Source organism: Centroberyx gerrardi, chromosome 4, assembly GCF_048128805.1.
Source record: "Centroberyx gerrardi isolate f3 chromosome 4, fCenGer3.hap1.cur.20231027, whole genome shotgun sequence".
Lineage (NCBI taxonomy): Eukaryota > Metazoa > Chordata > Actinopteri > Beryciformes > Berycidae > Centroberyx > Centroberyx gerrardi.
Window position 1 is genome coordinate 24106194 of NC_136000.1, and position 24929 is coordinate 24131122.

The following is a 24929-nucleotide window of genomic DNA, read 5'->3' on the forward strand; positions in this document are numbered from 1 at the left end:
TAGCACTCAAGGTCAAGTAGGCTTAAGCTGGCCGCGGGACCGGCCTATGATTCTTTACCCTGGCAAAGGAGAAAATGTTGGATTGAGAAATGAGATGGGTGTAATAAGAAATAATTGCAGTCCCACTGCCACACTGTCAACCCGGCAGTCACGTCTCTGCTCTTATACATGACGAGCCCAAAGGTTACAGGCAGTATATTTGCATTTTGAGGAAGCCATATTCTAGAATAGGTGAGAATCTGATTTCACGGTCGATACAGGAGATACATTTTTAATATCAGACGTAATGAAATAAGATAAATTAAACCTGGATACATTCTGTAATGCAATGCTGTTAAAGACCCCTCTCTCACTCTCTTTCCCCTCCGTTCCTATCTATTTCGTCCAATCTATTTTCTCCTATTTCAGAATATTTTTTCCCCCATTGTCCTTCGTGCACAGGCACTTATCTCCTACACTTCTCCTTTTCACCTCCTCCCTGAATACCACCCCGCCCCCTCCCACTCTCGGGGCGCGGGGCGGTATTCACCTGAGTTCTCCACATAAAGATAAAGATGAAGATGTTAGGGTCAATCGATATCCTGTTAGTAGTCTACATAGGTGGGTTGTCATACAGTCACTGCACAGATCGCTGCGGGGAAGGAGCAAATTTGGCCTGTCAATGACAGAGCGCTCAGCAACAGAGGCGAGGCAGAGGTCGAGGAGATATCAGTATTCTGCTCATGTTTCAAACACACGCACACACACACACACACACACACGCAAGCACACACACAGCCAGAGTAGGTCATTAAAGGTGTGGGAGCAGGGATTTTTATGGTACTGGTGGTTAATAAAGTTAATTTCTTATGGAATTGTGGTCCAGCAGCAGCATGGACCCAGACACATTTGATTCCCCTGCACTTAGACATATACACATATGTACACACATGCACAATACAATGGACAACTGTAGAAGAGTGAGATGCATAACAGTGCAGCAATCAGTATATTTAAAAAGTTTAAAATAACATCAAGCTGTATCGCCTTCCCCTCCCTCCTCATTCCTCCTCTGGCTCCAATACTATTCTTACTCTTTCTCCACTTATAATCCTCCCCCTTCCTCTCCTCCCCACTTCCCCGACTCTGTATATCTCTTCCTGTTATCTCCATGTTCCTTCCTTCCCCTTCTTCGTCTCCCTCCCGCCTCCTCCTCCTCCTCCTCCTACCCACATCCTTACTCCTCTTCCGAGCGCTCATCTTTCTAGGGCTGCTGCATTCCCCGGCACGACGGCGCTATTCTGCTGCCTACTAATAGAATCTCACAGGCTCTCTAATGGATCTGTCAGAATCACCCTGAGCGCAGGAGACCAGATAGATAGATAGGGAGAAAGAGAGAGCGGGAGACAGAGAGAGAGAGACAGAGACACCGGGACACTCGATACTTTCATCAGTGCCTCAGCGTGGCTCTGAGCGGCAGCTCCGCCGACGCTGCCAACCATGCGGCCATATGGTGCGATATGGTCCGACGCTGACAGCGCCACTAAAGGCCGTCTCGTTGTCCGCGGGATAACGACAGTTTCACCGTGGCCAGGTGAACCAAACAGACAGGGTGAGTCCTTTGCAAGAGCGCACCTGTGCTGTGCAAATGGAAGAAGTCCTACTTTTTACATGCTTGCTGCAAAGCTGCTGCACTGACACTCGTCACCCAAGAGGAGTTCTGTGAAATGCTAATCAGTGCTAAAATAGTGAATCGAACGGTGGGGAGACTTCTTCAGCCTTCTTCTATATTAGTGTCTTCGTCACCATTGAAACCCCTTGAATAGCTTATAGAACATCTTTGGTGCTAAGCGCTCATTGCTGTGGTGTTTCTGCACTGCTCTTCCCAGAAATCACCTGTCAATCAAACAGTGTGTCCAGTACTGTGACGTCTTTTTCCTTGGATTTTCTGTTGATGCAGTTTGAGTTTCTGTAGGTGGCTACAGCTCTTCTCTTTGTCTGTTCAGCCATGGTGGCTGTCGCTGCTCATGATAACTACCCAGTTCTTCTTCTGTTTATTCCAAATAAACCGCTGTTGTTGCTGCTGGAAACGCATCACCAAGGATTTTTTGGAACAGCAAATGTAAAAGCTTTCATGAGCTGGGTTTAGGTTGAATCACTGTTGTGTTATACCAGTCGGCCATAGAAAGTAGAAAAACAGACTTATTTCAAAACAGATTTATTTCTCTGAAAATGTTGCAGTTTATTTCTTTAAAATATGTTTTATTATGTCTCTCACCTATTGCGTTTTACATAGTGTGTGTCAAACTCACCGTTATCTGTAGCGATGAAGACAGCAGTGTATTTGTTGTCATGGACATATGGCGACTCGCGGTCCAGTGGGGCTGAAGTGTTGACAGTTCCCCTGACTGGGTTCACGCTCAGCCAGCCTGCCGGGTCTCGCAGGATAGCGTACCTGTGAGAAAGAAAAAAAAAAAAACTGTCAACCATAGTCACACCATTCAGTAATGAGCTTTAAACGTAAGCACCGGAGCATCAACTACACACTGTCTGTCTGTATCTTGCAGAAAAATCTCAGTCTTTCCAATTTTCCAAGCACACAGCATCTCCTGCCCTGTGGGACCAAATGAAACCATTGATACTGCATTGTGAAATGTCAAAATGCAGCGGCAAAATCAACTTGCGTTTTCAGACTGCTCGGGAACTGCGTTTATAGAAACACATAGTTTCTGCAGGACGCCGACAACATCTTGAAACATGAAACGTGCAACAAGGTCAGCTGTCAATTAAATGAAAGGGAAAAAATTGGAAATACAAGGCTTCACAGGTCAATATTTTTGGACTGAGTGGCACACAGCTTCTGAAAAGACATCAATCAACGGCACTTTCAGTCAGCCCTTACAAAGAGAAGCAGCTCTTTGAGATACCTTGAGGAACCGCTGCAATATTGCCACGCAGCTGTTTTAAATTGGCAGTGGACGAGTTTCCTTCAGGTGAGTTAGAAACCCGCGTTTTCATGCCGTGTCCGAGGAAAGGCTGTTCTTCACTGGACAGCAGCCAGTCATGGTAGACAGATAAAATATTTCCTTTTGCGAGATGAGTGTCACTGTCTCTTTGAAGGATACAGCAAATGTGATATTGCAAAACGACGGAGCAGTGGTGGGCTGCAGTTGGATGAGGTTTCATCAGCCAAAGTGAGACACTGGATGGCTTGGGTGTATTTAAAGTGTGTGTGCGTGAATGTTTAGTGTGCATGTGCCTCTGTGTGTGTGTGTGTGTGTGTGTGTGTGTGTGTGTCTGTGTGTGCGTGCCTGCAGCAGCGGTCATTGCAGGACTGAGGTCTGAAGATGATGGATGAACACTCCAAAAACCCAGGGGGGGGTAACGGCCAAGCTGGCATCGCCTTGGAAACGAGCTGCAGCGCGGATCGCGACCCCACTAATGTGGCCACTCAGCCGGCCGCTGATGGCTAGTAGATGGTGATTGGAAGGGGCTTGCATCTGTGTTAATGTCACAAATGACTGACTTAGGAGCTCAGGTGCTCTAAGACACACACACACCTGCATGAACACACACACACACACACACATCTATGCACACACTTGGTGGAAGGGAAATGAACGATGTTTGTGGGTTTCCTTACAGAACAACGTGCACACAAACAGATAACTCTCTCTCTATGTCTCTCTCTCTCTCCATCTCTCGCTCTCTCACACACACGTGACCACAGTTCTTTCAACACAAGGCCACACATCACCAAAGTGCTCAGCGGTAGACAAATTGTCTTTGAAACAGAGCTCTTCAGCTAACAGAGCGCAACAAAGCCTTGGGAAATGGCTTTGTAATCAACCTCTGCTCGCACCTCTCCCCTTTCTCTCGCTCACACACACACACACACACACACACACACACACACACACTTTCTCTGCCAATGACTATTGTTAACCCCCACATGTGTTTTACTGTAACAAAGGAGGCAAGGCACTGAGAACGCTGGAGTAAAGATAATGCAGATTTCAATGTAGAGCACACACTCTCTTTATCTCACACACACACACACACACACACACACACACACACACACACACACACATATACTGTATATAGATCTAATTCCATGCTGCTCTTTACAAAAGACATACATATCAGTGAAAATATATCATTTACACACAAGCACACACACACACACACACACACACACACACACATGCAAATGCACACATACACTGATGATTCATAAGGCCGGCTCCTTCAGTGCAACAGAGCCATTCTCACAGGCTATTAACCTCCATATGTCCCACTCCGCCCATCACTGGCTACACTATCAGACACACACTGTGATCTCTGTGTTATATCAACCCTTAGTCATCACCGAACCCTGAGACACACACATACACACACACACACACACACACACATTTGCAGCTTGCAGCACATATGCTCTCAAACACAAAGTAATGACATATTGTTGCCCCACTGTTTAAGACACATCATAAATATTATACCGCCTTGATTCAGTACTATTCTGTGTTTCAGTGCAACAATCACTTGGTATTTGCTGATAAAGTTGATTTAAATCATATGGACATTTTATTTTGCTGATATATATTATGCGCAATATGTATAGTTATGTCTATGTCCAAGTATATCTACAGTGTAGTGTATGTCATGTATGTATATGTACGTATATGTTTGTGTTAATGTTATAGAGCTGTGGCTGTCGACAAACAGCTTTTTAATAAATCACAGAAAGAAAAGAAAAACACCTCCAAAACATCTGCTGTGCAATACATTTCTACATACTCTGCCCTGATACTTCTCTCCGAGTAAAGTGAAAATCCCCCTCTGTTAACCAGGGATTGAAGTCTGAAATACAGCAAAGCGACCCCACCAGTCAGTATTCATAACATCTTTCCTTGACTGTTCATTTTCATTCCACCTAAAAGCGCTGGATCCATTCTAGCGCTCAAACCCTGGGAACCTTCTGGAGACAGGAGGGTTTGTAAGAGCTGACAGCAAGACACAATCCAGTTAGGCGGGCTTAGAAGTGAAATATCAGGGTATTATGTTCCTCCCTACAGTAGAAGTTCTGAATCCATAAAGTCTAATGCCGCTGTCTACTCTACTGCGGGCTCAATGGCAACCACTAAATGACTCAGATCCACCGTTCCTCCTCTCTGTACAAACACGGGGACAGTCCATTAGAGCCCTTTAAAGGGCAAATTAGAAAGACATTAAAAAGCCATTAGGAATATTCATATCTGGATATTCGTGTTTATCTCCAAAACCAGAGTAGGCCCAAACAGATCAGTCAACAAAAGAGACAGCGCACAAACACAGCGATAAAGCGCACTTGCTAATTTGGCTGCGCACACACACGCCCACGTGCATGCACACACACCCACACACACGCAGTAAAACACACACAACTTCAAGCAAAAGTGGCCCGTAGTACTTTCTGCTTGCGCTGTAGAATAATTCTCAAGATAGCAAGGTGATTTGCCCCGGTTTTTGCTTGAATGGCAGAAAGTGCCGTGTTGCGAGGCACACACTGTGACCCCAATGTTAGAGAGAACAGGCCATAATATTGCTCTTTCCACTGGACTGCCATAGCTACACCCTTAGGGACTACTCTGAGCTGCTATAGACGACATCAGAGCCCAGTCAGGGGTGGGGTGTAGTGGTGTGTGTGTGTGTGTGTGTGTGTGTGTTTTGGTAAGGGACTGCCCTTAGCTGTAAGAGGACACAGAGGAGCCCGGTCGGGGCTGGCAGAAGGCTGGTGCATCTGTCTCCCTGTCAAGGTGTCTCATTAGAGGTTATCCAGGGCCGCAGAAATAATACAATACCAGCCTACGCCGAGTTTTTTCTGTCTTGTTTATTTTTTTACATAAGCTTTTCTGAAAAACGTGAGGCCATTCAGTGTTAATTTGGTGAAAAAAAAACAAAAGACCGGTGGAAATTACGAGTCGTATAAAAAGTTGCTACGATCTGCTTTTCGAGGCGGGAATGCAATGATTTGTGAAAACTGCATTTGCAAGGTTTTTGAAAAACAAGCGATTCACTAGAGGGGCGGCCATTTGACTCTTTGGCCATTTGTTCTGCATGCACTTATTTGCAAAGATACAGTAGAGTAAGAAAAAAAAAAAGTGCAGGAAATTGAAATTCAATGCCATACGGACGGCACAAAAAACCTGGTGTGAAGGAAGGAAAGAGCAAAAAGAACGTCTTGACCAATAAATAATGAGAATGGAAATAATTTATGCTGACAGCTAATTTGGAAGTTTTTATCTAGGAAGAGAGCTTCTCTGTCGCCCGTGTGGGTGTGTTGAGACGGATGAGGTCTCTCTAGCTCTGATCTAAGACTTCTGTTCCACAGTCTTCCCAGAAACTCAGCAGGATGTCTTGGGAGGATGAGGCTTGGCATCCGGTTACAATCAAGTTACATCAGGGGCAAAATGGTGGCATATACAGTATACTGTGTGCGTGTGTGTCAATAGCAGGTGTTAGAGAGAAACACAGAGAGAGAATATTGTGCTGAGAGCCAATTTAGAGGGAAGATAAAAGCTGAAAAGTGAGAGCTATAAAGGAAAGGTCTTTGCATAAATGCTGATTATTGCTCTTGTTTGCTTTCACTTAAGTACGATGTGTTGCTGACACTTCTTTTCTAAGTAGACTCTTCCTGAGGATATTGTTTGGTTGTCTGCTGCAGTATCTAAATTGAATGCACTTAGGTTTGCTGGGTGAACAGTAGGAACAATTAGGTGGAACTCCTTCAGTTTTCTTTCTTCTTTTTGCTTTCACATATTGTTTGTGCCAATGCGTCCTCTTTGTGGCGGGATTCTCCATCTTATGATCAATCTGGTTTTGTTTATTAATCACAATAGACTTTTCTCATGTCTTCAAGTATAACAGCAGACCTGGATTATGACTGGATTACATATGTGATATTATACAATGGTAGTTTCAACCAAGCAGTCTGACTGGCCCACAACATGTTCCAACCATGCTGAGATTTCTACCAATTTGTTGCTATGCCATCTCTTGTAGTGTAGCAAATCCTATTTTAATTCTTATGTACATACACTGCTTTGTAGTACACTTTTCAGACAGTACACATGCATTAGTAGCCACTGTAGAAAACCCATGGGTGCTGTCTTCATGGCAGTTAGGGGTGTTTAGTAATGCTGATGCTACCTATTGCATCACTGTCATGCCCATAATCACAGAAAAGTAACGCTCTCTCAGGAGTTATTGCTCTGTATTTGATTTATATTACACATTTATATTACACATATCAGTGAGACAGCACAGTGTGTGGATGAAGTAGTGGCATTCTAAAATAATCAAAGACTGCCCACCCACTCAGTGTTGGACTTTCAATCATTCCTGCCTTTCTTCCATTTCTTTGTTCCTTCTTTTCAAGGAAGAAGGTGAGAATAACAACTACTGCAAGTTAAAGCTGCACGGTGGGAGACAAACACGCATACACTGAAACACACACACACACACATGCAAACTCCCCCGTCCTGACATCCACCGCTACAGATCCGGTTAGAGTCCGCATGAAGCTCCCCTCGCTGCCACTGAACTCATCCATCTCTCCCTTAAAGCCAAGCCAGTTTTTTTTATGCTGTGTCAAGCCTGCGTGGGTGTGCAGGGGCGTGATAGATATTCATGCCCTCGCCTCCCTCTCCGCGCGTGCATCATTAAGTTTCACAGAACAGCCATAACAATCCGGGCTGACTGGTCGGGTCACGCGGCTATATTGACTTCGCTATCTCTTAAGAGGTAAATTGGTTTCGACTAGCGAAGCAGTGGTTCTCAACCTCGGGGTCGGGACCCCCGCCCTGCCGCCCCCCCCCCCCCCCGACCCCTGGGGAGCGGCGAGCAAAGAATATCGCAGCGCTTATGCGTTTACTTTTGCACTTTTCATCCTTGCAAAAAACATAATAATAATACTTTGCCTTAAGGCTCGCCTCAATGACCAAGTGAAACAGTATGAAAATGTGAATCATCCTTTGTTTTTGTTTTTTTGGGTGACCGAGTTCATCGCCCTGTGTTTGTGCCTGTGTAGGGGCATCACTTCATTTTCGGAAGTTCGTGAGCAAAACTGTTGAGAGCCGCTGTTCTAACGTACTTAATGAATACATGCCCAGGCAGGGGCACTAGAAAGCCTGGCAGCTCTTCACTCCACTACTGTTTAGCTGATTAAAATGCACAGCAGTGTGGAGTGGATGCCGATGCATAATGAGACAAAGATCAGTGTCACACGGCACCGGCGCGACGCACGTTTCCCAGCTGTTTCCGCGGGGCCGTAAAGCACAATGATTCAGCAGCGAACTGTCTGAGACCAAGGGATATGCATATCATTTGAATATTTTAAATGACCGTAAGTACAGGTAGATAAAGAGGGGAAAAGGTTATATGCCTCTGCTCTGTTTGGCGGTTGATATAGGGTGAAATAAACCGGCCATTTTCTGCTGATATGAAACTGTAATACGAAATTGAATGAATTTGTGCAACACTTAGGTTAATGTAGCTCTCTCCGTGTCTCCCTCTCTCTCTCTCTCTCACCACACACACACACACAGACACACACACACACCAGCAACCCCATGCAAAGAGCCTGGTATTGATTTAAAGTGTCAGTGTTCCCTACTTTCAGTTTTCTGCAGTGCACTGCAACTTAGACAAGTGTACACTCATACGCTCATAAGTTGTAGGGCAATGACAGCATATTACGGGAAAACTTATTATGCTTTTCTCTCACTCCCCCCCCCCCTCTCTCTCTCTCTCACTCTGTCTCTGTCTGTCTCTCTCCTTCTTTCTGTGTCCTCAGTCTCTGCTGGCTCTCACTCCATCTTACTCTCTTTATCTATCTCTCTCTCACACTCTCTCTCTTTCTCTCTGTGCCTCTCTCTCGCTCTCTCCTGCCAGCAAGATCTGCCAGTGATTGGAGTCTAACTTACTGAGAGAGAGAGAGAGAGAGAGAGAGAGAGAGAGAGAGAGAGAGAGAGAGGAGACGGCACCGAGCCAATGCTAATAGTCTGTTTCTATCAGAGAGCTGCTGAGTGTGTGTGAGCAATAGATATGAGAACATCAATCAAAAGACACGCTGTAATAGTACAGAGGTTGAGCAGACTGTGTTTGGCCGTAACGACCGTACACTCCATCCAAATTCACAGCTAGCAAAGCGGGAGAAGGATGGAAAGAAAGAGGGGGGGGCGGAGAGCAGGGAGCAGGGAGAGCGAGATAAGGAGAGGGATCGAGGACGGCGATAAGACGGGGGATGCGTGGGACCGCGAGTGTGAATAAGTGTGTAATGAAAACGAGTTCTCCCCGCTCTCTATCTGCGACTCCTCTCAGCTCTATTTCGTCTCTCGGCGTGTCGCGCGAGGTGCCAGTCGTTGGGCTGGCTGGCACGGGGCCCTCGACGGGCCCTCCCACCGCCACGGCGGAGAGGAGGAGGAGTGGAAACAAGGAGCGCGTCTCACTTCCGAGTGCGCGTCGCGGAGCTAAAGCGGGCCCGCCAGCTGACGTTAACCGTAATACGAGACAGGGGCAAAAATCATTTGCATTCCTTTTGATCTGCGATAACACACTTTGAGGCAGATTGAAAATTCTGTCACTTTTTATTTTTTTTTCTGACAGAGAGAGGGAGGGAGAGGGAAGGAGGGAAGGCGGGAGAACATTTGGCTTTGATGCCATTGTGCTTGAAAAATCAGCGACTCCCTTTGTGGTCGGCTACAAAGACCTTGGTCAGCCGCTCTGGGCTGGATTTCAACTTTAAACCCAGCTGAGCTGCCCAGTTTTTGCCCAGCACTGCTCCGGGCCATGTGGACAAATTACCCACGTCACACCTGTTCATATTTCTGCTCTGTATCAGCACGGTGCAGCAGGTCTGTACGGGGGAAATAAATGTGACAGTGCTGAGGAGGGGGAAAAGCAAACGTAGGTGCATGTCGCATCAATCATCTGTCACGGAGACTCGGTCGAGGTTTCTTGGTTTGTCTTTGTGCAAGTGTGCGAAGTATGTGTGTGTGCATTTGCAAAACGGTGAACGTGTTCCGATGTATGTGGATATGTGAGGGCTGGAGAGAGTGACTGGTAATCAGGAGTAGCTGTCAACTTCATAAGGCAGGAGGGTCTGTCATTAGTGTGTGGTTCAAACTCTTTCCTCTTTCCATCCATCTGGAGTCCTCCTTAGAAAGCCATCTCCTGTCAAAGCCTGGCCTTGACATATGGAGATTTGTCTGCGGGAACACACAGAGTTTGCAGTGTATTAGTGAGTGCGTGGATGGCTTTGATCGTCGATGGGTTACGCAACAAGCAACAAGCCAAGATTCTCAGCCAAACTTGGAGGTGATGCTGTTTGAGTGAATTAGAGAGAGAACGGGGGCGTGTTGGAGAGAGACAGACAGACAGACAGGAAGACAGACAGACAGAGAGATGATTCTGTCTGTGCAGAGTGATGAAAGCCTCTTCACTTTTCTTCCCCTCCACTTCTTCTTCTCACTTTGATATCCACCACGCATGTCACCGCGGGTGGCAGCATCAGAGAAGACTGCCTGTCTGTTTGCTCTGGCTGTCTCCTCTTTTGAGTTACCGATGCGGTATCCCACCCTCGCTTCAGTCCGCTACACCTGGGCAGAAATGATGTGTTTCAATATGGATCCGACTTAACTTTTGATTCATCTTTTTGCAGACGCTCCGAAAATCCTCAAGGTGGACACATCACTCATAGGTTAAGATGAAATAAAGCGCTCTTCACTCTTTTTTTTGGCCCGTCGACTGTTGTCTGCTCTGAGCCAGGTACTCGGTAAAAGTCTAGTGGAGGCTCTCTGCCAACGCCACTCAGCGACTGCGGAAGGTCCGCCGAGTACGGGGAACAAAGAGGCGCTGTGAGCCGAGTTAAGAGTAACAGTCAGCAGAGAGCGCCGGAGAGCGGAGGAAAATCAAGGATGAAAAAGAATGGTTTGCATTGTCAATATTTGGCAGGAGCAGACGGGACTATGCAAGGACACTCCCTTGCATGCAGCGAGCAGGCAAACAGTCATGTACCTGTATGTATGTGCACACATGCACACCGACTGAATGAGGACAACACCAGTTGGCGTAACATCATTTCCATAAATTAGCATGCCTGAGTAACACGGCACACAACACAAAATTTATTATCATAATAAGGCGCAAAATAGCACCTCTTTGCATCAGTTGAAAATCATAACCCTGTAATTAACATGAAGAAAAGCAATTTATTTGTGCTTCACAGCACAGCGTCCCTCTCTCCCTGTTCCTCTTGGCATCCTTTAGGATTGTTTTAATTATTTCCTGGCATAGTGACTGTGTGACTGAAGCCTCCCTCTGCCTCTCTCTCTCTCTCTCTCTCTCTCTCTCCTTCCTCCCTCACCACACGTTTGGCACGCCTTTACTCAGCTGCTGGAAATGAGAAACAAATCTACACATCTGACTGGCCTGTAATCAGCCCCCCTCTCATCCCAGAAGGACAGAGAACAGAAAGGGAAACAAACGGAGGAGACGGTGTGACTCAGCTTGTTTTCATGCTGCAATGTGACATTAAAAAGTGCTGTGACACATGAAAAACCCACAAAACTCATATCCTTGAAACTTTCTCTGTGACAGCCCGTGTTGCCACGCTACCTCAACCAGTAGCCAGTCACATGGCCCTGTCCTGTACTGGGTGGTGCTTTAGTAAATTAGGGGCTTCAAGGAGCCCAATAGCGTTCTGCTCTGTTTTGTACAGGTCAAGTAAAAGGGTCTCCTGATGCTATTTTGACATGCTATGCCCACAAAAATTGATTCACTATCAACAAGCAGTATCAGCAGAATGCAAAGCTATGTGTGTATAAGTGTGACAAACCTCAGTGTAACCAATCACATGTTTATATGTGGGCATGTATTCATCTAATAAAGAAAACTTTTAACTATTGTAATTAGATGAAATTTGAATTATTCCTGTAGGAAAATTCATAATGTTGATGAGTAAAAAGCTGTTAGATGTCCTCTATGTAGAGAACTGGTTGCTATACTTATTCCTGCTATCAGTGGATGACTTAGCCTTAGCTACCCTGAAAGTTGCTGAGTTATATGAATGACCCAGTTGCTCGGTCTGCAGTTTTTGGATCTTTTTGCTGGGTTAATTTTTAATGTGCTGGGTTGGAAATGGATTACAGAGACACAGAGAGAGAGAGAGAGAAAAAAAAAAGAGAGACAGAGAGAGGAGAGAGAAAGAGATGGGGCACATGGTTCTAGGCAAAATCAATTTTTTTTATTTCATTTATTTGTGGCAAACTTCCGCTGTTGTGTGTGCACAGCCACTTTGAACTTTGTGGTACTTTAGGGTAACTTTTGGAGTTAGTTTAGCAAAAGTTCACCCAGAGTATTATTGATTTCCTTTTTTCTTTTCTTTTCTGTTTCATCCTCACCACCTTGTACTTGCTGCACTGCTGGCAAGCAGGATATTTAACTGGCCTGGCATATCTGACTGGACACATTGCAGGCAGTCTCAGCCAAACAGGCCTCCATTAATGACATCAACTTGTTGTATTATTAAAAACTGATGAAAGTCAGTGGGCGACTTATTCCTGCCTGCCTCCTTCCCAACGTACTGTAGCTCTCTCTCAGTTTGTCTTGCTCTCATCTTTCTCTCATATCCTGCATCCTCTCTCTCTCTCCCCCTCTTTCTCTTTCTCCTCCTGTTGGTTACCCTGCACAGACAGAGACAATTTGAGGCAGATCTGAGGCTGATCACACTGTCTGACCCTCTCAGGTCAGCCTTTGTAGCGCTCAACACCTCTCTCCTTCACACAGTCTCTCTCATCCTCGCAGTCTGTCTGTCCGCTCATCTGTCTCGCTCTCCTTTCCCCCATCTCTTCCCCTACCTCTCCTCCTCAAAGCCACCTGACAGTTTTCATGCCTGAGATTCCAACTCCCCGTCCCTACTCTTTAAAGTCCCATCCCTTTTAACTTGAATATGACCAGAGTGAGTAGGGAAAGTGGATAGGTAGCTGCTGAATAATGGATGACTCAACTGTTTGAGATTCTCTCTATTTTCAAAGCAAGGAGAAGAAAACAAGCTAAATGTATTTTGGAGTAGAGGGAGAAATGGGGGGCGGCGGGGCTGAGGCTGGTCTCAGTCACAAGACCTCTGAACCTTGGCTCATTCCAGAAGTATGGCGCCATGTGGCAACATACACTTTGAGACACAAAGACATAGGAAATCCTTTTTTTTTTATGAATGCGAAGTTAGTTTGATTTTTATTGATCAGATTCCCAGTCCAGCAGCAGTTCAAAGCATTCTGCTTCGTTGATCCAACAATAACTCCTCCCTGTGCTGGAAGTTCTTTGGGCATGTCTGGTCTGTTTCAATTCTATCGTCTGGGTTTAGTGAAGACAAGCTGTGAGATTTACTCAACTCACTAACCACACAGACAAATCCTAGAGCTATATTTGCTGTCATGTTTATTTTATTATTATTTCTTTCTATTCTTTTTGCGATGAAATATAGCTGAGAGAGAAAGTAAAAGCACAATGTGCTTGTCTCTCCAAAGGTAGCATCAATGATGCAAGGCAATTATCCTCCATGATTAATAAAGAGACACTACTGTACATTGTATTCAAGCTAAGGTTATAATTCAACAGTGCACAAGTAGAGTGGAGTTGAGCTCCCTTGTGTTGTAAGTGCTTTTCCCATCAAGCATGCAATTACTTCAATGTAAACAGTTATGGGGCAAGTGTTGACAATCCTGTCACCAATCAAATGACCCAAACTTTCATAGTGACACTTCAGGTTATTTGCTTCCCTCTTTACAGCCTGGCTGACTGGCACCACAGCAACAAGGACAGTCAAGGCTGAGATTGAAAAATAAAAACTTTTCCTAAACTTCAGGGTACAAAAGTACTACACATTTCCTCAATATCAAATTCCCACGCACCAAGCAGAACACTTCTGTAGTCAGTGGTTTAACAGAAATAAACTTTTTGTCAAAAGCAAGTCCAACTCTCTCTCTCTCCCTTCTTCTCTCTTTGTCACTCTGTCACTCTCTCAGACATGAGACTTGTTCCTTCAGCACTCTTCTAAAACCACGCTGCTCCTCTTCCAGTCTGACTAAAGCCCTAAAGCAGCCAACAGGACTGGAAAACTTCTTCAGCAGAAACATGAGACAAATCCCCCCAGAGCCTGATAGTTTGGCTTAAATACTGTACAGGATTAAAGAGACTCATATTTGCTATAATTAGGTAACGTGTCCATTTATGGGGAAAATGAGAGGAGGGACACTATCTGAGGCCAATTTCAAGTTAAAGCACGGTACATAACGATGAATGAGAAAACGCAAAGTGCTTTGCAGTGGTTTCGGGTGATAGTTTGCAATGATTTTGCTAAAATAAGATAAAATAAATTAAAAACATAGCTCTTTCTCGCCTTCAAAATTGTTTTAATGAATCCTGCTCCGTATCAAAAAGTCCTATTCATAGTCCATCATGAGATTCAGGTGAACTGTAAATGCTGTTTGAAACAATTCTTTTATCATTACAGTTAATTACATCTCCTCCAGAAAATCTTCCCCTTCACATCATCAAGGGCTGTATGAAAGAGCCGGGGAAGAGAAGACAGGGGATGAGATCATTAGCAACTGCAAGGCCATGTGGGGCTCATCAGAGCCTGGGCTAGTTCAAAGTGTTTACGGTTAAAGTGTAAAAGAATTTATTTATTTATTTGATAAAACATTAAGCCCTTGCAGGCAAATAACCTCTTTCTCCACAAGATTGAGAAGAAAAAAAAAAAAGTAAGGAATGTTGTTTTGGGGATACCAAATAACCTGGATAATGAGGTAGCCCTGGTTAACCCTGCTTGGCTCTGCTTGGCTCTGGGCTAGAAACCGGGCTAATGAGAAGCCCTGGTTCCGCAGCACAGCCGGTTCCTGCTCGCTGCGGCTCTTTGAAGCATCGTCCTGCAGTCTCAGGCTTTAAAGAGAATCAATAATTGTCATAATTTGACAGGATGTATCTCCAATTGACATTTCCATTAATGTAATTGAAGAAGAAAATGGTCTAGAGGGCTGATCTCAAGTCCCTCTGTGTAAAACATGTATATAGAAGAGTGAAATTATAGTGTGTAGTGCTTGCACCAGCTTGCAGTATTTATCACGGTCCTGTCACTGCTGGAGGGAAAGGTAGTTTGGGTAAATATTGCGAAGATGGATCACAATCACTTTTGACATCTTTTTGGGGTAGTGGGGTGCTGTAGTGAGAAGGGAAGACCTCAATTGAACAAGACAGGTTCAAGCCTCTGTGTTGGCCAACATGTGCTCTACTGAAGACACTGAATCCCTAGTAGCTCTGATCTGTAGCTGACAGGACTGATCTCCCTGTGTAAGGAGGCATCAAAAAGAGAGTTTCCTTGAGGGCATCAATAAAGCATCACATTATCATTATTATTACAAATTTACAAGCAATTCATTCATAATTTTAACTTTTATTCCTGCATATTTCCTGTGAGCTTCCTCCAAAATGAAGATCTTTTGCCAGTCCTCACTCCTTTAAGGGGCTATTTTAGAATTAGGGATTAAGCCATGTCCATTAACCCTCCCAGTGTTACCTACCTAGGGGTTAGGGAATGATTGTAGTTAATGAAGGTCCTCACAGGTATACTAATACAGCCGCGTGTGCAGGTGTGTGTGCACTTTGCACTGCAGTGCGGTGCTACTGATCGTGACCAGCAAGTCAGACCGACTGTGTGCCATGTCAAATTCATTTGACCCACACATCCCCGGGGCCAGAGCGACACACTGACATGCGCGCGCGCGCACACACACACACACACACACACGCACACACACATACACACACACACATCTACACAGTCATACAGAGGCAGACAGGGGAGGAGAGAGAAAGGCAAACACATCTCTTCCTCCTTTCCTGGTCATTTCTTTCAATGCATGCTCCCTCCCTCTACCTATCGCCACCGCTCCAAGTATCTGTCTTTACTCTGTTCTCAGCGTGCCTGCAGGTCACAGTTAAAACACTTCAAAGTCACCGTCACCGGCAAAAGATCAGACGACGTTTTGACAATGAAAAAGAGAAGCCAGGAAATTAATTCAGAAGCACGGGACAAGAGGGTCAAGGAGCAGGAAGTTAGAAAGATGCAGATCTACAACTTGGATGATGAGTCAGACAGGCAAGGATGGCGTTAAAAAAAAACAGACTTCTCTTTGGCTATAGATAGACAAAACACCAGCACAATCTTTAGAGAAGACTCATAAAAATCAACATGTAAACACTAGGCGACCACACACAGTTCCCTCAAAACACACAGAAACATTTGATGCGTTTCAAATGTGAAACCACGTGGAATGCTTCTGTCGCAGTGAAACGATGTGTGGAAAAATGCCTGGTGCAGCATTTATGCCGTTCGGGGTGTGGGAGACGAAGGGGTGAGATGTGGAAAAGAGGCAGGATAAGAAAAAAAATAAAAATAAAAAAATAAGAAACTCGCTAACCTTTCTCAACCTGAATGAGTCACTTAAAACCCTGCTCTTTTAAGTCATCGTTCAATAGCAACATGCCATTGAAGACTGATGCTTCAGCAGGAGTTTTTCTGTTGCCGTGTAATTCTGGGGGAGCAGATGTGTGAGAGAAAACCAATTGCCGCTGAAGGACAAGCAGATAAGTTGCAAGTCATAGCTGAATGTAGACTGAAGAATAAGGACATAAACTGTTCTGCCACTGTTCTGATATGTGGGAGGCTGGAGACCTGTGGCTGAGACTGCCTTCACTACCGGACAGCATGCCATGCACTGTGTCCAGTCAGATACACTGGGCCAGCTGAATACTCCGGAGCTGGAGCACAGCAAACTTTTAAATGGGTTTTTATTTCATCAGTTTACATTTCAGTATTTCATTTGAGGTTAAAGGACACGACTGGTGCAGAACAGACAAGGTCCCCACGGGTCCTTGAAATCCTTGAAAGTTTGTGAATTTGAGGAAAAAAAAAACAAGGCCTTGAAAGTTTTTGAAAATAGACATAAATAGACATGGGTCATTGAAAGTGCTTGAATTTATATATTTTGTGCAAGAAGTCTGCATGTGTGTCTCCCGCCGTCTGTGCGTCCTTGTTTCACGCGCCACCTGCCTCGAGAAAGTGCGACGGCCACGTGCGTGCATGAGTGATTGAAGTCGAATGATGCAGGTTAAACAGCGGCAAGCAAGCGAGAAAGCTAACGTTAAGCGAACCTTCAGCTATGCCTGGAAAACGTAAATTCCAGGACTCGTGGCTCACCAGAGACATTTACAAAGACTGGCTTGTTAAAGATCCGTGGGACATCCATATGGCCCGATGCAGAGCCTGCAGCAAATCAATAAAAGTTCACGCCATGGGCGAAGCAGCTGTGACGAGCCATGCTGCTGGAGCATCACACAGGACGGCACTCCGCAAGTTAAAAGCAGGTAGGTCCTACCCCTGGTAACATGTTAGGCTTCTCTCTCTCCCTCTCAGTTTAATTAATAATTAGCTGTTAATGTTTACGTTAACGTTACACATATATTTGTGGGAGTGGGAGAAATCTCGCGCTACTGCTGATGTCCAGCGTGATGACGCAGACACTAGGAAACGTGAGTTTGTTTATTTGCTGCGTCGCATGTAGTTTTAAATGAGGAAAAACGCAACTTTCTTTTAAGGGCACAACAGCCAGTTCAAAACAGGGCATGCCAAACTGGCCGTGTGGATAGTTTATTTTAGAAGGGGCATTACGGCCACACTCCGGGGCATCCACGGCACTGGCCGTTTGGCCATGGTATAATTCCTGCCCTGCTGTTACAGTCGTGTTTTCAGTTTCCGACCTCCTGATATGACGGTTTTAGCTTGCCCCCTAGCGGCTGTCATAGTGCATGCCTGATCAGATTCGCAGTCATGGTTGACTGGTGTGAAGCTGTGTATAGCTATGGCGATATATTGAGAGTAACGTTAGAGAAATACCCAACTTTAACTGGAATAATTTAAATAAACAGTAATTTAATGTATTCATTTTAAGTGGAACCATAGCATGCAATTATGTGGTTTATTTAACTCATGCCAAATACTACAATATAAACAATACATATCAATATGATATTCAGTTGTCATACATTATTTTGTAAAAACAGTATTGTGATTTAAATATGCATGATTGTTATTCCAATTAGCCTACTCATATTTCCTTTGGCATTTACAATCATTTTTAAATAAAAAGATAAATATTTCTGTGTACTCAAACATTCTCCAAGCTTGGCAGGTCTGCCCCTGGTTAGTTCATGAACACATTTACCTACCACTGACTCATCCCATTTAAAATCTGTTCAGTGCTATCAGTATCAATATAGCTATACATGCCAATCATATTGAGAGCATCAGCATCATGTAGCTGATAGTTGGCAGACATTTTCTTAGCTGTGGTGGAGTTAAAACTAACATGCTTTTTTTGAACACAAAAATGATATTTCCTAGCAAAATCTATATTTAACATTGCATTAACAATTTGTATAGGCTAATTCCTGTGTACTGATACATTTGTACGTCTAGGCTACTTATTATTGCCATAATAAGGCTTTTTATCGGCTGTTATTGTATTATAAAATGGGTTTGGATGGTTCTGCACTTTCATTGGCTCAGAGGGTGTTCCAAGCTAGTATTTCTACACATTCAAGTCCTCATGCCCTAGCTGTGTTATATATAGGTGACAGAGTACGGCCTCTCTTACCTTACTGCTTAATTATGACACTTATTTTCTTACAGCTCCCACTCTATTGAACTATGTGGAAAAGTCATCGTCATCTACATCACCACCTAGACAATCTTCTACAACTACCACCACATTCACCACCTCCTCAAGACAGTCCGTCATAACTGGCGTTCCCAAAGAGGACACATTGCGGGCTGAGACATTGTGGTGTCTGAATATGATGGAGTCTCACTACTCTTTCCACTCTAGTGAACGCACGGGTGAAGGGCAAGGTTTATAAACTGTCACCTGTAACATGAAATTCTTTTTAGGAACATGTTATGTTTGTTTTAATATTTCATATTCTCTCTCTGTGACACACGCACACGCACACGCACACACACACACACACACACACGTTCACACACAGGCTAGAAACAGAAATAAGTGTTTGATTTCAATCTTTTTTTTTTTACTCTTAGGTGTGCTGTTCTCAGCGATGTTCCCAGACAGTGCAATAGCCAAGACCTTCGCATGCGGGGCAACAAAGTCCAGCTATGTATGCACACATGGCTTGGCTCCTCATTTCAAGCACTTGTTGTCTAAAAAACTGTCTGCTGGGGAGGAGGACTATGTACTTCTCTTTGATGAGAGCCTTAACAGAAAAACACAGTCAAAGCAGTGTGACTTTCACGTCTGTTTATGGGATGGGGACAAAGTTGTGACGAGATTTTATGATTCTAAATTTATGGGACATGTGACTGCGTTGGACCTTAAAGCGGTCTATGAGAAGAGCACCGAAGATCTACCAAAGAAAAACATGGTTCAGATCTCCATGGATGGACCAAATGTAAATTGGTCATTTTACTCAAAGGTTGAGAAGTCCCTCCTAGATTTTGATGTACACCTTATAAACATTGGCAGTTGCGGTCTCCATATTGTACATGGAGCATTTCAGAAGGGAGTGGAAGAAACAGAGTGGAAAGTCGACAGTGTACTGCATGCTATGTACCAACTTCTGAAGGATACTCCAGCCCGCAGGGAGGACTACTATAACATCATTGGATCATCAGATCCCCCAATGCCACCTAAGTTTTGCAAGACACAGTGGGTTGAAAATGCGCCCGTGCTGCAAAGAGCTTTAGAGGTTTTACCCCATATGGCAACATATGTGAAGGTTGTAGAGGAGAAGAGATGTCCAAATCCAGGCACAAAGTCCTTTGAGGTGATTCAGGAGGCCGTTAAGGACCCTCTCATGACAGCAAAACTGAATTTCATCTTGTCAGTGAGCAAAGAAGTGACACCATTCCTCACACGCTACCAGACCGATAAGCCCATGGTGCCATTTCTCTCTACAGACTTGTTCAAGCTGCTTAAGAGCTTGATGAGCAGATTCATTAACCTGTTCTTAACGAGCGCCCCCGGTCGGGGGGCAGCTGAGCCATCTTGCAGCAAAATCGCGATGGAAGATGGTCTATTTATAGACTATATGAATGTTATACTGTTTTGAAAACATGGGGGCTTCAGCCAGACCTCATGAAAGAAGCGAAGACCCCTCAAAAACTTCTTGATGTCGAGGTGAGCCAGTCATCCAATCACATCGACTCCTCACAGGTCGACTTGGGCTTTATTACTCAAAGAATTGACTTGTCCACAGGGAAGAAAATTGGACAGAAAACATTGATGGACTTCAAAATTGCTTGCAAGAAGTGTATGCTGACAACTGTTAACAAACTCATTGAGAAACCTCCCTTGAAGTACTCTCTGGTCTCGCATCTTTCTTTCTTGGATCCAAGGGAAATGGCAGGCACAAATGGAAAGATGCTGTGTACAGCAAAATTGAAGAAGGCCCTGACCTACCTTGTAAATAGTCATCGGGTGAAGGAAGATGATTGTGATGACATCATTCGACAATACTCACATTTTATTGATGACATTGTCCAGGCCCAACACTCAGAGTTTGTAAACTTTGATCCTGTCCAAGACAGCGTGGACACATTTTTACATGAGTATATATCAAAGGACAAAGAGCTCAGAAATCTATGGAGACTTTGCCGCCAACTCCTCTTACTGTCACACGGGCAAGCCTCAGTAGAGCGCGGATTCTCCATCAATCGGCAGATTGAAGTGGAGAACTTGAAGGACGATTCATACATCGCACAGAGATGTATAGTTGACCACATAAGAGCTGTGGGTGGCATAAATAATGTGGGCATTGACAGACCACTTCTGATGTCAGTGGCATCTGCAAGGCAGAGGTATGTGACACATCTAGAAGAACAGAGACAGAGAAGAATGGATGAGCAAAAAAACAGAAAAAGACCTTATAGATGAAATAGCTGAACTTAAAGGGAAGAAAAGAAGACTGACAGATGACATAAATGCTCTCGAGACCTCAGCAGACAAATATGCACTCAAAGCGGAGAGCACAGGCAAACTCACTCTTATTGCCAAGTCCAATAGCCTGAGAAAGGGTGCTAAAGATAACAGAGCACAAATAGCTGAAATAGAAACACTACTCAACGAAAAAGTGAATGAACTGAAAAGCAAATGAAGGGGCATAGCAACAAAAAGCAAGGGTTGGGCACTGTTTTAACAGTTTGAGAAAGGGCAAAACACTACTCAATGAGTAAGTGATTTAACAAAAAAAAAAAAAAAGCAAATGAACCAAAAAGGCCAACAACCTCAGAACACAATGGTTGGGGAAAAATTTATTTTGATCCAATTCATTTTCATCTAATCTTTTATTGTTGCAAAACATTTTATTTATGGTCATGTGTTTTTGTTTATTTATCTATTCATTTGGTCATGGTCATGTTCATGAAAAAAAAAAGGTCATGTTTTTGCTCTGCGACATGTTTTGTGTTGTTAAGCTGGTGCTAATGAAATAAACGAGGAGTTACTTAGCTCTTCAACTCGTAAATAAGTCTCTGTCTCTATCGCTCAACTTACACAATATATTGTTTTGCTGTGCTGTGTTAGAGAAGGCAAGAGACCACATAGTCTGCCATCACTAACACAGCACAGTTGAGAAGTGTTCACACATTCAAGCCTCTCTCTCTTTTTAATTGTTGTCTGTGAGCTTCTGTAAAGCCTGCTAGTTCTCATTATAAAAATTCTCAGTGTTGTAACAGTAATTAACCTTGATCCGTGTCTCAAACTATGCCGTGTTGGGTCCTTGAATTTGAGGGAATTGGGCCTGGAAAGTCCTTGAAAAGTCCTTGAATTTGATGTTTAAGAAGGTGTGGGAACCCTTAATAGAACTAAATCTACAGTCTAGTCTGTGGGATTAGCACAGTCTCCTTCATTTACACGAATTAGCTTCATGGAGAAGGTGAAGTTATCTACAATAATCACTGTTGATGTCATTTTAAATCATTTTCATTCTAAATGCATAGGCTAAATGTGTAGGCTATGCACCGAAAACAATCAAATCACCATGTTCAAGCATTAAATCAGCCTTGATTTACACACAAAGAGGCAGTCTGATTCTGAACTTCTACATCTCCACTTCTACACTCACTACATTTAGCATTATCAATTTAGTCCAGGGCCGTTAAGCATAAAGCTTCTTAGTCTAGGATTACTGATATAAGACCTTTTAAAATTCCCTACAGCCTACAGTAAGAGACAAATAAGTCCTGTTCCAAGATAGCCTGTGTCAGATTTTCTAAAAATATACACCTCAACTCATATACTGGAAGGTTTTTTTTTTTAGATTTTACATGGAGTCGTGCTTCTGAACTGTCGAACTGCACCAAAGGAAGCCATGAATGTGTAATTGCAAATTCACAGAAACAAATATCATGAAAGTCCAGACCATACTTTATGCAGATAGGCCCAACCCATCCCCACGGATCTGTCTGGGTTTTAATCAAGTAACACACACCAAGCGTGACCTAAGCTAAGTGACAGTCCGAAAGACCACATGGTTCTGGATCTTTCACACAGGGCAGATTCAGTTGGAAAAACCTGGGCCAGTATTCGAGAGGTGTCTCAGAGCAGGATTGGTATTCAGACGCCAGTCTGTGCTCTCAGTCATTGTGAAGTTTATACGGTCATGTGACCAGACCGGTGATCTTAGACCGCTACTTATCAAAGCTTTATGAGCGCAGGTCCTGACTCCTACACAACATTCAGAGGAGCAACTCCACATTATGTAGCATTTGATGCTGACACAGTGAGTAAGTTTTACAGCACATAAACCAGTGCTCAATAATTTGAGCAGTGAAGTCACGATCTGGTGGGTTTTATTTCCCTGGGTCATTATTATCCCAATGTATTTACTTAACACCATTTTTACATGATATATACCTCCCAGGGTGCAGCAAAAAGAGCAATCCAAATTGAGTATAAATTAGGCCTAAAAGCCAATAAATGCAATGATGAGTTTTCCATCTTGTAAAAGGAAGTGCAGTACACGCAATGGGTCTCCCTCTGGCAGCAAGAGGAATAATTTCAGTCTAACACATAGTGAAACTAATGGCCTTCCTATAATGATGATGGTAATATTTGAGGGAAGGATTTTTCTGTAACAGAGTTAATGAGCTGCCTCGCTCTGTGACTTCTGAATTGACTGGGGTGAATGGTTTGACCTATGCACAAAGCCTCGCTAGTAAATAACCGATTGTCCGGGCAACATTTTTCATCTGTTTACTCAACACTGATAAAGCAGCCTGACAGGCAGAGAGCGAGCACGAGATGCAGGGATAGAGGTGGTGGAAAAGCTTGGAGACGAGAGGGGAGGGATACGGGGACGGAGGAGATGTGAAACAGATGAGAGGGATGAGGAGACGGAGTGATGAAGGGCTCAGGGAGACAGATGAGGGAGGTGAGAAGCGGCAGATGGAGAGATGTCTGGAAACTGAGAGACACGGCATCATGGTAGGCTCGACTTCTGGTTGGCTGACACTTTATTTTGCATGCTAAATCACCTCGCCGGAGCCGCTTGACAGGCACAGTGGGAATAATACCGAGCTCATTCACATGACAGAATTGCCCTTGAACCGAAGAGAACTTGAAGCGCTGCTCAGCGTCCGTTTAGCAAACACTTCTTGATTTTGTTGCCAAGCTGAACTGACTGAAGCTGAATGAAAATCAGAAAGCGCATTACCGACAAACTGAGCCGAGACCCGCGGCAGATGACATTCAAATAATCACACGAGCAAGAGAGGGGAGCCTGTGCGCTCTCTCTCACTCTCTCCTCCTCTCCTATCTATTTTTCTCTCTACTCTCGGTCTCACCCACACACACACACAAGCACAGTTCTGCAGCTCAATTTCAATTAAGACTCATTTCGTCTCAGTCCTCTGTCGCAGGCTGATTTACCTCGAGCCCCTCACCTGATGCTCTGTATCTGCAGTATATCTGGGTCCGTGGCGTTGAGCGCAGCTACGAAGCTGCCCACCGAGAGGTTCTCCATCTGGGTGACCGCCTGGGGGTCCGGGAAGAAGACAGGGCCCTCGTTGATGTCCTGGACCGTGACTTGGACGGTGGCGGTGGAGCTGGGGCCGTAGCCCACATCGGGAACCAGGGGGTCCTCGTTCTCCACCTTGATCAGCAGCGTGTGGAAAGCGGTGGCCTCGTAGTCCAGAGGCTGAATGGAGCGAAAGAGATGTGGATGGTGGAAGTGGTGGTGCGAGGAGGAGAAGGAGGAGAAGGATTAAAGGCAGAGAATATTATGGCAAGTGGATTTGATTAAGGGAGGACAAAAAGTCTTTATTGTCAACATAGCACAGCTCATAAAAAGAACATCACTTTGAGCACAACGCAGAAATTATACAGCGTCTTTGTGTAATCTACAGGGGGTAGACAAAATAATGGAAACACCACATGAAAAGGCACTTTAACTTTGAAGTAACTAAATCACAGTTACAAAGGCAGCTACACAGGCGCTTCAAATTAAGTTGAAAGCCAGTTAGCAGTGTGTGTCAGCTTGAAAAGAGTGCTGACAATCAACACCTTTGTATGCGAGTTTTCAAAGCAACACGAGGCACCTGACCGAGTTGCAAAGAGGCCAAACAGTCGGAGTCAGAATTGCAGATGAATTAGTCACAATAACTGCCAAATTATTTTACGTGGAAAGGGGAGCGGTATTGAAAAATCATGACAACATGTGCCAAACGCGGGCAAAAAGGAACAGTGGTCACGAGTCGAAAGCTCGCCCACAGGGACAGACCTTCATAAAGCTGGTATTTACGGCAGGGCTGCCGTTAGACTAGCTGGTTGCTA

At 44.4% G+C, this 24929-nt stretch overlaps 1 protein-coding gene across 1 annotated transcript in view; it reads right to left on the reverse strand.

The window, feature by feature from the left end:
- cdh13 (cadherin 13, H-cadherin (heart)) overlaps positions 1-24929 on the reverse strand; it is a 221948-nt gene that overhangs the window by 34139 nt on the left and 162880 nt on the right. The window contains exons 11-12 of the mRNA XM_078283279.1: positions 24041-24294; positions 2292-2434 (exon numbers count right to left, since the gene is read on the reverse strand). Of these exons, the coding sequence (XP_078139405.1) occupies positions 2292-2434; positions 24041-24294 (397 nt within the window). The remainder of the gene's footprint in view (positions 1-2291; positions 2435-24040; positions 24295-24929) is intronic.